The 15694-nt window shown below is 44.0% G+C and overlaps 1 protein-coding gene across 3 annotated transcripts in view; it reads left to right on the top strand.

Moving 5' to 3' along the window:
- LOC119162968 (STING ER exit protein) overlaps positions 1–14666 on the top strand; it is a 169168-nt gene extending 154502 nt beyond the window's left edge. For 2 of the 3 annotated variants that reach the window (XM_075884529.1, XM_037414854.2), the window contains 2 exons: positions 12720–12812; positions 14530–14666. In XM_075884529.1, coding sequence (XP_075740644.1) covers positions 12720–12812; positions 14530–14595 — 159 coding nt within the window. In that variant the 3' untranslated portion in view covers positions 14596–14666. Of the gene's footprint in view, positions 1–12719; positions 12813–13876; positions 13967–14529 lie in introns of those variants that run through there. The other variant, XM_037414855.2, reaches the window with a different exon arrangement.
- The last annotated feature ends 1028 nt before the right edge of the window (positions 14667–15694 follow it).

Here is a 15694-nt window from a genome sequence, read left to right as displayed (position 1 = left end):
GACAGAAGGGAGGGCTCCGCCAAAGCCACGCATCAAGATGACGTAGCGGCAACAGGCGATTGGCCTCAAGAGAGAGCCGCACGTGGAGCCACCATCTCTCTAGTACTCGTTCTTGGGCACATTCCCGCAGCGTCTCCTGACCCCGTTCAGCGAGGACTGGCAACAAGTCGACGACCCAAGCCACCTACGCCGCTGCATTCAAAAGCGGAACAGTATTCGACCCCCATAACGTCAGGTGGGTGGACGTTGCCTCCGGTCGCGCGTCTCGCGCACCGCAAACGCGAATCGAGGCTGCCATTATTAGAAACCCCGACGTAGACCGACGCAATCGTTCTGCTAACAGTACCAACAGTGAACCAGAACGCTCAATACAGAAACAACTAGATGAATTCGAGTCCTCAATCAAAAAACTACGCCAGGAAAATTATGATAAAAAGCGAAACTGTCACGTTGAAGGAAGAGAACACTACAGTCTCTTTACCTTCCCCTCTTCCTAAACCCGTCACTGCCAACGCTGCCGCTAATATCCTCCAGAGTGCACAAGAAGCTATGGACACGCAAGATGCGCACCCCACACCTCCTAAACGTAAGGCGCTAGACCCAGAGCAAGCTGAGCTCGTCAAATCACAGAAACACGAGGAGAAACTCTGCGAGCTAGTCGACAGACTCGACGACAACGTAGACTCGATAATGGCCCAACAAGTGTAGCAAACCATGCAACTTAACAGTGCAATAGCTCAACAAACCGCGCAAACTGAGCAGTTGAGTATCTTGGCTCACACAGATGCTCGCGACGCTGCAAGCACGCATGGACAATATCGAAATGTGTCTTCCAGGTGGAGTGGGTCGCTCCTTGCATTTACCCGGAAACCTTACTTTAGGCTGTTACCTGACATCGAGGCGCAAGATCACTTGGACGGCAAGTAAAAACATGTACAGTCACCATGGGTCCACACGAAACCACACAAACACAATGCTCACGACATCATAACACACGGAACACGCTCACGATCTGGCAGTGGAACTGCAGGGGGTTCAGGAGAAAATGAGCTCATCTCCAACAATTTCTACGAATCTGGGAACAACCAGATGTAATGCTTTTGCTGGAAACAAACAACCTGGTCAAACTGGCGGGGTACAAATCTATAGGTGAGGCTGTGAACGCGAGAGCACCGCTGATCGCTGCAATCCTAGTGCGACGCAACCTTACCGTGGTGCAACGCGAACTTACAAACGTCATCCTACCACACGTAATTATAGAGCTCATTCCAACAAAAAGGCATGGCTCTGGCATATTTATATTGAACGCATATAGCCGACCCAAAGCCAAACATTGCTTTAGCATGTTACTGCGAAAGGCGCACGAAGCAGCTGGCGACGGGCCTTTGCTCATCGCAGGTGACTTCAACGCGCCCCGCGCGACTTGGGGGTGTGGATATGAAACACCAAAGGGTAAGCGCCTTTGGGGCAGTGTGCAGAATGAGGGGCTCAAGCTTATAACAGACCCTTCTGCACCTACGCGCAGGGACAACAGAGTATGTGCGGATACTTCACTTGACCTGCCGTTTATTAAGAACATCGCTAGCATGCAATCGCAAAATACGCAGGAGAACCTGGGTAGTGGTCACTCAGTGATCGAGATCCAGGTTGACGTTGGACCTGACCACCACCTTCATCGGTACGACCCCGAGGGCAAGCATCACCGGCTAGTAGATTGGGACGTGTTTCGCAAAGCCTGGAAAGAGCAGAAATGTGGCAGCGCGGCTATCGAGGATATCGAGAACTGGACCAGCGACGCTCAGGGGCGATGTAAAAATGGCAACGCCGGAAGTTCCGCTGGAAGCAAAACTAAAAGTAATAGACAGCAAACTCCTACACATGTGGGAAGCCAAACTCAGCCTGCAAGACAGGTGGAGCGTCAATGCCACAATAGAATGCTACGCAGAAGCATTGCACGGCTAAGCAGGGGTACAGAAGAGCATGCCTTACAATTATGCAGAGCGCAATTGAAGGAGACGTGTAACAGGATGGAGAACCATCTGGGCTTGGGCAAGACTTGGCATCTTCTTCGGCATCTCTTGGGTCCGGAGGAGACCAAAACAGCACACACACGTAAGCTTAACAAATTACTGCACGAATACGAAGGCACATTCGCGGATTTTTCGGATGACGTGCATAGCCGTTACTTCACGTCCTCAAGCCCCATCGCGCACCCGGCATACGGACAGGATAGTGAGAATGACGTGGAGCTAGACGAGGACTTCAGTGTGGCAGAGGTGAGGGCTGTACTGCACAAGCTCAACACGAAATGGGCACCAGGCCCGGACGGCATAACAAACTAAATACTGCATAACTTGAACGATGACTCGATAGATAAATTGACACCTTACATGAACGAGTGCCGGAGAGTGGGTGCTATACCGAGCTAGTGGGAAACTGCGCATAATTATGATCCCCAAACCGGGCAAATGGGTAGAGATTGACAATCTTTGATCGATATCTCTGACTTCCTGCGTTGGTAAGGTAATGGAACATGTGGTTCTCGCACGTCTTACCAACTACCTCGATGACCGAGACATGCTCCCGCACATGATGCTGGGGTTGCGCGTAACCTTTCCATGCAAGATGTTATGCTTCAACTCAAACATGATATCGTAGACGATACCACGCGATCTACAAAAGCAATACTCGGGCTCGACCTCAAGAAAGCGTTTGACAGCGTTAAACCGCAATACTTGAAAGCATACGAGTGCTGTGACTGGGCGAAAGAACGTACCACTACGTACGGGATTTCCTTACAGGTTACCGGGCCTGCTTAGCGATCGGCGGACTAGAATCGCAAGATATAGACATGAGTTGCACAGGCACGCCGCAGGGCTCCGTAATTTCGCCCATGCTCTTTAACCTCGTCCTTGTCGGGTTACCACGAAAATTGACTGAGATGAAGGCCTGCACCACAGCTTATACGCCGATGATATCACCCTCTGGGTTGCCGAGAAGAATGATGGACATATCGACCAAACGTTGCAGGAGGCAGTCGACGTGGTACAGGACTACCTTCGGGACACGGGCCTCGAATGTTCCGCGGCTAAGTCGGAGCTCTTTCTCTACAGACCCACATGCAGGGGCTGTAAACTTGAACGCCGATTCTTGACGGCGCCGACATCCCGCATGTTAACAACATTCGAGTACTGGGCTTGCACTTGTCGGCCAATGGCCACAACGGTGAAACCATAAGCAGAGTAGACGGTGCTGTCAATGGAACACTCTGGCTACTGCAACGAATAACAAATTGCCATAGCAAAATGAAAGAAAGCAATATCATTCATCTGGTACATGGTTTCGTAATGAGCCACGTAACGTACGTCGCCTCCTACCTTAAGTGGCAGGCGACTGAACGAACCAAGCTATACCGTCTCATCCACAAGGCGTACAAACGTGCAACAGGCTTACCAATAAATACTAGCATGGAAAAATTCCTCGAGCTGGGTTTGCACAATACCCTATATAAACTAATCGAAGCGCACAACATCGCCCAGTACGAAGTTTTAGCGAGGACCAGAACAGGTCAACACATCCTTGAGAGAGTGGGCATAAACTACCATTAGCAGCGTGGCGAAAAGGTCGGAATACCAAGACATATTCGCGAGCGCATCGTCATTCTGCCGTTGCCCAAGAATATGCATCCCACTCATCATATGCATCCCACTCATATTGTCGGCGCAACAGATGCGCGCAAGATCTGGAAAAGAAATACGGCAACAGTAAAGACACCATTTACATAGACACAGCCCGAAACGAGCGGCAACGGGGTTTCGTCGTAGTGATCACGAATTGCGCAGGAACTTGCATCGCGAGCGCTGCAATGCGCACGAAGGAAACGGAGATGGCCAAAGAAGCGGCGATAGCCCTCGCGATAGCTACCAAGGACGCCGAAGTGATAATACGTGACTCTCAGGCGACCCTACGCAACTACGCCAGTGGCCGGATTTCCCACAAAGCAGCACACATTCTCAAAATTCACGAAGGCAATAATTGCCACAAAAATGACAGTTTCCTCGTATGGACCCTCGCCCACACAGATCCTCCACTCGCGGGCAATGCGACTGCCCACGCCGCGGCTCAAGGCCTTGCACGCCCAGCTGTGGCACCTTCCGACAGCCCCAATGTCTCGCAGACCCAATGTCGCAGCCCCAATGTCTCGCAGAGAACAGTGCAGGAGTGGACGTGGGGAAATCGTATGACAACTTTCAGAGACATCACCCAACACTACAGACTGAACAGATGCAAATATCCACCACTACACGAAAAACTGAACAAGAAACAGGAGGTTGCCTGGAGACTATTACAGATTCACACGTACCCGAACCCAGTGATCCTGTGCCTTTGTTAACCAGACATTTACACATCCGACGACTGTAAACCGTGTGGAGCAAGAGCGACGCTGCAGCACATGCTGTGGGAGTGCACTGGGAGCGTGCAGCACTCCCCTATGAACCGGGTAGATATGGCAGTACCGAACAGCGAGGCGCAATGGGAGGTGGCTCTGCTCAGCCACGACCTCGCTGATTAACTGCAGGCAGTCCAGCATGCCCAGGAAGCCGTCCGTGCCCAAGAACTTGAGGCCGTCACCTAGGCTGGGGTGCTTGTAGCCCCACCCCCCTAAATACCCCCGGACAATGTCAATAAAGTTTTTAATCACTCACTCGAATGCTTAATACTAGCTGAGCCTACGAATATACGATAGTAAGAATGACCTCGGGACTTGCAATTTCTGTGTCTTGCAATGTAAAAATAACAAAAACACTACCTCTATCGGCCAATCAACTATTTCTAAACAGACATGCAGTTCGTAAAGGTGGCAGATTGGGCTGGATGGTGAAACAACTAGCACAATCACACAAGGAAAGCCTTTCTACAAAGCCGATAGCAAAAAAAAAAAGAAGCGATTGACAATACCTGTCACGGGACACCACAACAACCATATGCTTAATAACAAACATGGATTTGTCCAGTATTGCATTTCAATTCAAATATTCTCATAATGTGTTCATTTATGTGTGTGCTCTGTGTTATCAATTTCAATTCATTCAATCGTTGCCTCATTCGGAAGTTAGAAGTGTGGCAGCTTGGACTAGTTGGTATGGCATGACGATAGTTATAGCGCGAGAACAAAACGACGACACAGAGACAAGAAGGACACGCTAACTTCCAACAGTTGGAAGTTAGCGCTCGTGTCTTTCGTGTCCTTCTTGTTTCTGTGTCGTCGTTTTGTTCTCGCGCTATAACTAACCTCATTCGGAAAGTTTTGTTAGTCTCAAGTATACGTACACATGATCATGATTCCGCCAATCAGGTTAGTAAACAGGCGAAAAGAAGAGAGAAGCAGGTAAAGATGGCAGTGAGAAATTTGAACTTTCCTGATGAACATTTCCCTTCACTTGACGTAGATAAAAAGCAAAATTGATGCGTATCTCGTTACTTTGTTGAAAAGGCTGCAGAAGTATATTTATTATGAGTGACTTACAAATATATATGCATGTATGTATGTATGTATGTATCTATATATCTATAGTTACGTGGTTTCGTCTGACAGTAACAGGGCATAGTATAGTGGAATATACCCTGGAACGCACCTCGGATTTGAAGTGAAGGTGTTGACATTGGGTGTTAGCTGTGCTGTGGTTACAAGCCGACTGCTGATATTTCCTCGTAACATTTCGAGGGAGATGCTGGGTACTGTTTTTTTTTTTTTTTTTGACGCTGAAGCTCCACAGTGCATGCCGCCTTAAGTCTGCTACTATTTATTTATTTATTTATCTATTTTATTTATTTATTTATTGTACCCTCAAGGCCCAAGGGCATTACAGAGGGGAGTGGTGAACAGAAAATTATACAAACTTGGGTAGTAAATAACAGAACAAGAACGTAATACAACAGTGCAATAAAACAACGGACTAGAAATAGCAGTACATACAATGTAACAAGGAAATGCTTTGCAATAATATTAAAAACAAACAAAGTAACATGACATTAATTCCTGTTTATGCAACTTGACAACAATAATAAGGTGCCATGAATTCCAAGTTAAACAATGTTAGCTATAGCTTTTCGAAAAAGTTTATTATCAATGATGGTGACTATGTCATTCGGAAGGTGGTTTCATTGTTCAGATGTTCTAGGGAAAAATGAATGATTAAAGGTGTTGGTGTTTCCTGCTTGAATTCCGACTTTGAAGTGATGGTCTACACGGTGCGATAAGTAATGTGGCTGTGAAATGAAGTTATTATTAAGAAATGGGTGATGGTATATCTTATGAAACAGAGTTAAGCGAGCTATTTTTCTCCATGATGCTAGTGATGGAAGACATAGGTTAGCTTTCATTGAAGATATGCTGGAAGTGCGGTTATAATTGGAAAAAATGAAACGAACAGAATTGTTTTGAAGGAGTTCTAGAGAGAAGATGAGATTTTCGTTGTGTGGGTCCCACACTGCTGCGGCATATTCTAGTTTCGGGCGCACTAATGACTGATAAAGTAGTAATTTCAAAGATGACGGGGCGTTAAAAAATTTGTGACGTAAGTAGCCAAGCGTGCTGTTAGCTCTAATGGTTATGTATTCAATATGAAGAGACCAGGTTAGGTTTGAAGTTATATGAACGCCTAAGTATTTATATGAATTCACAGGATCTAAGCGGATATTATTCATATGGTAGAATGGAAGGGTGGTAGAATTTCTATGAACATGTAAAATTTTACATTTGTTAATATTTGGTTGCATTTGCCAGGTATTACACCAATCACTTATAAGGTTTAGATCTGATTGAAGAGCATTATAATCGTCAGTACTGATTATTTCAGGGTAAATTATGTAATCATCAGCAAATAAGTGAACATGAGATGTCAATGTAGATGGCATGTCGTTAATATAGATTAGAAAAAGAAGTTGTCCTAGTACTGATCCTTGAGGCACGCCAGAACGAACTTCAGTTACAGGTGAGTCATGATTATTAGCAGAAACGAACTGATTGCGGTTACAAAGAAAATATTCAATCCATTTCAGTATGTTATTATCGAGGTTCAAAAGACTTAGTTTGAAAAGAAGTAGTTGATGCGAAACTTTGACGAATGCTTTACTAAAATCTAAAAACACACAGTCAGCAGATGAGGCGCGATCTAAAATACAGTTTTGTCCATGAGTAAATTATATTAATTGCGTTTCGCATGAGTAATTTTTACGGAAACCGTGTTGAACTGTGGTGAAAAATGAGTTGGAGTTGAGGAAGTTAACCAGGTTGGTGAAAATTACATGTTCAAGAAGTTTGCAACAGGTGCTAGTCAGTGAGATTGGGCGGTAATTCAAGGGTGAGTTTTTGCTGCCGGACTTGTGTAGAGGAACCACCTTCCCTATTTTCCATTGCGAAGGAAGAGTAGATGAGTCTATGAATTGTTGAAAGATTTTGGTCGATATGATGGAGCTGAAGACGCTAGTGCTTTTTAAAAATTTGCTGTTGATGCTGTCAAAGCCTGGAGTTGAGTTAAAGGGTAATTTATCAATAAGTTTAGCAATGCCAGATGAATGTACTGTTACAAGATTCATGATAAGATAGTTGCATGCACTGGTGTCCAGTAGGTGAATGTTGCTTGGAACCGAGAAATTATTGCAAAATGCATCATTAAGAGTGATCGCGCAAGCGTTACTTGGGATTATGTTGCCTTCTGTGTCTTTTAGAATGATAGTGCTATCGCAAGGGGGGTTAATGACGCGCCAGAACTTGCGAATGTCTGTTTTGATCATGTCTGGTAGTGTGTGGGTTAGGTAATAATTTTTAGCTTCCTTTAGGGCAGATATATATGTCTGATTAGCAGTTTCATAAGATTCCCAGCGTGCTTGGTTAGAAGATGATTTAGCCGAACGATAGAGCCGTTTCTTTTTGTTAGATAGGCGCTTGATGTATGAGTTATGCCAAGGGGCATGTGTGTTGGAAGTGATGGTACGATTAGGAATGTATTTTTCTGTCAACAGACGTACCTGATCGGCAAAAATACACCAGCTAATCTTGACAGAACGCGTATCAAAGTTAATCAAATAACTGTCGACAAATGAGCCCAATGCATTGTTAATTGCCTCAAAATTAGCTTTCTTATAATCACGAATAATTTTCTTAACCTTAGTTGTTTTAGGAGCGCTACCGTTAATAGCAAAACTTATTAAAGAATGATCGCTAATACTAGGCAGAAAAGTTATAGGGGAAGCTAGATCTGTACGATTAGTTAAGACTAAGTCAAGCGTGCTCGCAGTGGTGGAAGTGATTCTGGTCGGCTGGGTAACGAGTTGGGACAGGAAAACACGAAACAAAGTTGGCGAAATTCTCTCGCCTGAGTTGAAAAGGCTGTTATACCAGGCGGTTTTGTGCTCCATAACAGATTGGGAAAATTAAAATCACCGAGTAAAAACAAGGGTGATGAGGAAAACCGAGATGAAACGAGGTTAATAGCATCATGTAAATTGTCGATGAAGGTGCAGATGATGAAGGTGAGCGATAGCATACACCAATGATTATCTTTGTATGACTGAGTGTTAAGCAAGCCCATGTGCATTCAAGCTCGGTTTTAAGGTCTATATGAAACGACGGAACATCTTTAGAAATGGCGAGAAGAACACCCCCTTCTCGGCGCTCAGTGTGCTCACATCGGTAGACGGTGAAATTAAAAGGGCCATGAAATATATCACAATCAAGCACATGTGCAGGAAGCCAGGATTCGGTAAGGGCGACAATTTTAGCGCTGCACGTGTCGATTGCTGATGACAACGAAAAGTATTTGTTTACAACACTTCTTGCATTTGTAAAAATAATGGGCAGGAAAAATGTGTCTGCATGAGGCAATCGGCCACTTTCCTCGTTGTTTTACTATTGTGCCGGAAACCGTGCATTCGCGCGATTTAGTCCAGTACTTGTTGCATACTGAATCAAATCATGTACAGAATTGTTGGTAGCGTCGTACACGTAGCATTTATTGTCCAAAAATAATTTATTGTAACGAAGCTTGAAGTTGGAAGAGCCAGGCTGGGTGGTACCAAATTGAAAGAGTTTTTTGCGGGCGGACTCTGAGTAAAGACACGTTTTCGCCACCTATCTCGGCTACTCCAACGACAGCAACCCGGCACGTCACTTTAACGCAACGCTGTGATCTCGTTACCTTTACTGGAGAGAATAGCGCGAATGTAGACAAGTAGCTCAGAGCTCAGTATGTACGAACTTGTCCGCAAACAGTATGGCTGGGACCCAACTGTTATGCTCACGAATGTTGTGTTCTATCTCGACAAGACTCTTCGTGTCTGGTTCAAGAGTCACGAGCATGTAGTCATAAGCTGGGAAATGTTTGAACAGTTCCGCAACCTTTTTTGGCAACCCATTAGGTCAACAGCTTAATGGTTGGAAACAATTGGTTTTATGTACACAGATGTCAGTTGAGCCTTATTTGAGCTATATTCAAGACTTGTTAGCCTTGTGTCAAAAGGCCAATCCCAACATGGTCGAGGCTGACAAGGTCTCACACATTTTCAAAAGTATCGCCGACAATGCGTTCGCTGCTTGTCTTTACAAACATAATCACCATTGATGCTGTAATGAAGGAGCGTCGCCGTCTCAAGCAGGCGAAGAGTCAACGCATTTCACACCAGTTCCACCACCTACCCAACACCGCTATAATGTTGTCTTGCGAAACCACCTCTTGTCAGCCGTTCACAATTAAAGACTTGATGCCTCTTTGTCCAACGTGAACTTGAGCCCACAAACCTGTTTGCAAACAAACCGACTTGGTCCGACACCTCGACGCCAGCTGTCTTCTTGATCCAGGCTATTGTCCGCCAGGAATTCTCTAACCTGGATTTCTTGTTCACTGTATGCGCCATGAACAATACTGATGCCTCAATAGCTTCTGTGAAAATTAATCACCACTGTTTATACTCCCTTCTGATCAGGAACCCGTCTAAATGACTAACAGCTGATGATAACCCTAAAAAGTTCTGGAGAACGATTTCCCTAAATAGCGTGGTAATGACGTTTCCTTACACCACAATAACCTAACACAACTTTCTGCTCAAGGGTGTGCATCTGAACTCAATAATTTCTTTTCATCTGTTTTCACTCGAGAGTATTATTTCAACGTGCCAGCTGTTCCTGGTACTGACTTTCGCTTCATGGAACCAATCGAAATTTCGCTGGATGGCATAATGTGTCAGATTTCTAACCTTAAACTATCATCATCGTGTGGTATTGATAAGATCAATTCTTAAGTACTTATACATACCTGCTTGATTTTGGGTCAGATATTAGTTCACATATTCAAGCAGTCACTATCATCAGGATGATTAACGGCAGATTGGAAAATTGCTAAAATTATTCCCGTTTTAAAAATGGCAGTCGTGAGGCAGCTGAAACTTATCGTCCCATTTCATTGACATGTATCAGCTGTAAAATTTTAAAACACATTATTTTATCACATCTATACAGCCACCTCGAGTCCAATAAACTTTTTTTCAGTAATTGGCATGGTTTTCGCAGAATCTTATCATGTGAAACACAAATACTTGAATTAACCACCGATCTACATTCTAACATGGATGATATAATGTTCAAACTGATGGCATTTTTCTCGACTACTCCAAAGCGTTTGATCACGTAGCACATTGTTATCTCATTGCATTAGAATCGACAGCTCAACATGTCATGGATTCGAAATTTTTTATCTTGTCGCCTTCAATTCACAGTTGCAAATAACTACTCTTCTTCTCTCACCAACGTAATATCCAGTGTACCACAGGGTTGTGTCCTGGACCCTTTACTGTTCTTAATTTTCATCAATGACATTAGTACTAACATCAGTTTCATTAGTGTTGAAGATTGGGCGAGTTGGTTCGTCGTACTTGAACTGGCATTTATAGCTGAAAAGCTATTAAAAACAGATAAAGAAAAGCTGCAACTCCGAGTCTCAGCCGGAATCTAACGACCGAAAAAGACCCGTAGTTTTACCCTACGTGCATAACATTTCCCACCGGCTAAAAAAGATAGGGGAGAAATGCAGCGTCAAAGTGGTGTTTTCAGGGCCGGATAAGTTACAGCGGCTTGGCAAAGCAGTCAATCCTCTCAAATCACGTATTACTGGTTGCGCAACCAAGCACAAAACTCGGTTTGTGCCGTGTGTAGCGGGGGTTGTTTACGCGATTCCATTCTCATGTGGTAAGTGGTATTTCGGCCAAACGGGGCGCTGCCTTAATGAAAGGCTAAAAGAGCACCATTATAATGCTCACAAAGCAACCCAGGGCCACATTGGAATTCACTGCCGCGATTGTGGATGTTCCCCCATGTTTGATCAATGTGAAGTGGTAAAAAAGCACCCGTCACAATTAACTCGGGAAACTATAGAAGCACATTGTATAGCAAGAGCTGGCAGCACGTGTATTAGCGCCCCTTCTTTGGTTTTATCTGAACATGAAGTGGCCTTCCTTAATCAGGATAAGCGCCTATGAATCTGTGATATGTGACGGTGCGATGTTGTGTGTAATCTTGTCGTTGCGTTAGGGTGGTTTTGTATGCTTGCGCCGGTCTACATTTTTGATGCAGTTTGACAATAAAGCTCAGTTGGAAGTTAGCACTCTGTCCTCTTGTGTCGGCCTGCTCGGCCGTTTCTTCTTCCCCGTAATGTGCTATACCAGTTCAAATCAGTTCCATTGTAAGGCTTTTTGCTGATGACTGTGTTGTTTATCAGGTTATAAAATCTGCTGGTGACCATCATATCTTTCAACGTGATCTTAACGCAATAAACTGCTGGTGTGATAAATGGCTCATGACCCTTAACTCATCTAAGAGGAAAGGTAGTGTCATTCAGTCGAAAGCACTCTACATGTAACTTTCCTTATTCTATAAACAGTACAGAACTGCCTCGTGCTTCATCATACACTTATCAAGGAATAAATTTAACTTCCACCCTCTCTTGGAAAGAGCATATAACTTCAGTGTGTGCAGAGGCATCCAAAACACTTGGGTATATGCACCGTAACATGCGTCATACTAACCCTAGTTTACATAAAATAGCTTATCAGACCTTCGTTTGCATACTTAGATGACGAAGATTTTGAGCTGGTGCCAGCCACGAAATCGCAAGGTGTCCTTTACAACGGAGCTGTGTCCCAGCGAGGTGACTCGTGGCAAACGAACAGGAATGTCTTAAACAGTTGAGCAGTAATTCACTGCTTCAGCAGACATAGAGCGTTTCGGCCACACAGTCTTGTGCCTGACCGTTATGGGGTAAGAGAGGGAGATGTGTGGCACGGTGCCTCACTTACTGGAACATGCCCACTCTGCGTAGTGTAAGCGATGGGCAGCCCAGTGCGCCCTCCAGGTGTGTGGATCGGACTACACTCCGAGGGCTGGCGCATCCGTGCGCCTGTTAAATAAAGGCTTTTTGTTACCAGCGAGATCTCCGGAGAGTCGCCTCTGTTTCGCGTTCCTCAAGTTCACGACAGAAGTGTCTAGGCATCATTTCCTTTACTTTTGCATCCTCTTTTGTCTGTTTATTGTTTTCATAGAACATTTGTGTCCGCTTTTCTCTGAGGAGGGCTTACTGTCTTCTTGTTAAAAAACACTCCATTGTTGGGTAAACGTGAGGTTGTGTGAAAGTCTTCGGCATTTTGATGATTCGTCACTCTTGATGCAGAGAGAAGTGGCCGACTCTTATGCCAACAATGCCCGGATCATCGAAAAGCAGCTGGAACGCAAAGGAATGAATAAGCGCAAGTTGATTGAACAGGTGAGTGATTGAGTCAAAAACAGCTTTAGCCAATTTCACTTGAAGGAGCGTGAAACTTATGTTAATAACCTCAAGCGCTCTCTTGGCAGCTTTTCTTAGATTAAAGTGTACTTGCAAAGTCTCAAGCAACTGTCATTTTGTGGCCATAGCACATTTGCTGACCTGGTCTTCAATAAGGAAACTCGTCTCATAGTTCTGCTCATTTGTGAGGAACTTTCGTGAAAGAGTGATGTAAAGTGTGCAGGAGAAAATTAATGCGAAGGTGGGAAGGAAAACGTAGCCAACATTTTTTTTTCTTTTTTAGTTTATGCATGAAATAAGTGCTGAGGCAACTACTGGCGTGTCGCGTTGTGTACTGTATGTGTAGTGTCCGTTAACTGCAGTTTCATTCTGCTGCAGTTCTTGTTATATTGTTGCCTATTTGTTTTTTTCTTGTGTGTAATTTACAATCGTGATATGGCAGCTATCATATTTGCTTGCGGAGATAATGACCTGAATTTCGTCACCAGATTCTTTTTCTTGTTTCGCATTTTATCATTCCACCCTAAATTTACTGTGGCATCGTACTGTCACTGTGGCGAGTCCACGTGTTTTGCAGTTATTGCGAGGCAGCCACTACGCAGAACAGTGACACGTTGCTTTATGCCGTTTCTCCATGAATTTGGTCGAGCATTGTATCACACAATTTATCTCATGGTGACATTAAAAACGAGGAATAGTCCTGTGGCTACAAAGAGGGTTGTGGGAACAATGCATCGTCGACATTCTTCACGCGTGCATTGCCCCACGTAGTGCAACATTTTATTCCTGACATGTTACAGGATTGCACAATGTGTTCAACTTGGTTGGTCCAAAGGCTGCCTTACAGACGGCATCTGTTACCATGTGACTGTCTGATAAAGGCTGCGTATATATGACTTTCTAAAACTAGTATCACTGTTTACAGTCAAAAGTTTCGGATGAAGAAGCAGTTGATTTGCGATGTTTTCAAAACAGGCCCTGTAGCAACAATCTATCTGCGATATCGCAAATTTTGTACTGCCTTTATCTCTTTTTTCTTACAGAGCCTTTCTTTGCAAGGAGAGTGAAAAGCCAAAGCTCTTTATCTTTTAGTGATCGTCTGCAGCAATAAAGACAAGAGAGATCCTCGAGAACTTTGCTGTTTGGCACAATTTTGGGTTCCTTTCCGGTTGCCTGCAGTGACTTTGTAAAGTAGCAACCAAAATTTATTGTACCTGTTTTCTTTAGTGCTGCAGAAAACTCACTGGGCATAATGTCTTAACATGGCTCCCCTTGTTTCGATGCTACTAGATGCTATTGAAATCACCGCAAAAGTGTGTGTGGATGTGCAAATATCAGACATTTCAACTACATTATATCCAGATTGTGGTTGGGCATCTGTTTCTCACTGATCACAACCACTTGAGTGAGCACCGTGTCTAGACAGAATTACATTCCTGCATCAATTATTGTAAATAGGATTTCTCTTTACCCAGCAAGCTTCTTGCAGGTTTTCTATTTTGCCGTGCATAGAAATGCCAAAATGTTTGTTGTTTGTTTTGATATTGAAGATAATTTTCACATGCAGTTAAGAAATCCTCTGAAGTTAATAGCAGAATGCTTGGAGTTCCTAACATGACTGTAGGTGTTACTGCTGTGGGTTGCCTCCCCACAGCAGTTTTGATGTGACCTAGCATTTTTGTTCTGTTCTTTACAGATTCCTCAGGGGGAGCTAGATGTGAAGAAAAAACTGGTCAGAGGCACTCTTATTGATAAGCAATGACATATCAGTATGCACTGCTTGCTGAGTCTAGACCAGTCGCATTTATTATGAATAAAACATTTTCCAATGTACTTATTATCTTTCAAACTTTTTTGTTCAAATTTGAGAATGAGTAGAGCCATGTTGATAACGCAGTCCAGGTTCGTTACAATGTCATATCTGATGCTAATTGCTTCATGTTTGGAAATGCCAGTGCATGAACGTAGCAAAAAAATTCGGCAGATCCAATGTACCTTGGGAATCGATGTTATGCGAAGCATGTGGAGGGAAGGTGACCATGTTGTTCTTTTTATTGAGTGAGCCGTTATGAAATGACGCTAAATATATCTACACATGTTGCCATACAGACATGTGTTTAATGCTCGCACTTGTTTATATAACCAGTTGTTAGCACTTGTGCAATGATGCCAACAGCAACATGAGTGTTAGCAACACCAGAAGTGATCAGCTGATATGAAGCGCTGGTGCTCATGAGAATTGTAGCCCTGAACAGTGCGACATAAATCAACTTCAGCAGATAGTACCTAACTACAATTAACGTTAAGCCGATGTAATGGCTGTATCACAGGAGTACATATCTAATGTTTATAAAATTGGACAGCACACACTGATGCCACAAATGACGTTTTAAAAACATTAGGGTCTATTCAAAAAGTAGTTTTGAGGCCTGGCGTGACTGTGTGGTACAATACTTGATTGCCACGCAGAATGCTGGGGTTCAATTCCTGCTGGGACCCTGACATTTATTCTTTGCTTTCATCAGGTGAACACTGCCGACGTCAGGTTTTTCTTAATGCTCACGCGTTAAAATTGCCCGTGTGTGTTCTTGTCATTCCTGGGTAGATACTAAGTGTCAATCACATGTGGCACATACCCGCATATGAGAGGCACATGCCAACCCATGGGTATGTGCCATTGTCTGGTGGAAAGTGTTTGACAACGCAAGCAACAAGACTGCAACATTATTCATATCTTGACCAGGGCGTCATATTCGTCAAACAATCTTACTCTCCTGTACGAATTTTGGTTCTGGCCAAATTAAGAACGTGATCATGAAAGCACCCATACGTAAGTGGCTCGAGAGGTAGGTAGTATCGTA

This window comes from Rhipicephalus microplus, unplaced genomic scaffold (assembly GCF_043290135.1).
Source record: "Rhipicephalus microplus isolate Deutch F79 unplaced genomic scaffold, USDA_Rmic scaffold_34, whole genome shotgun sequence".
Lineage (NCBI taxonomy): Eukaryota > Metazoa > Arthropoda > Arachnida > Ixodida > Ixodidae > Rhipicephalus > Rhipicephalus microplus.
The sequence above is the reverse complement of the archived record's forward strand: the minus strand, read 5'-3'. Positions and strand labels throughout refer to the sequence as shown.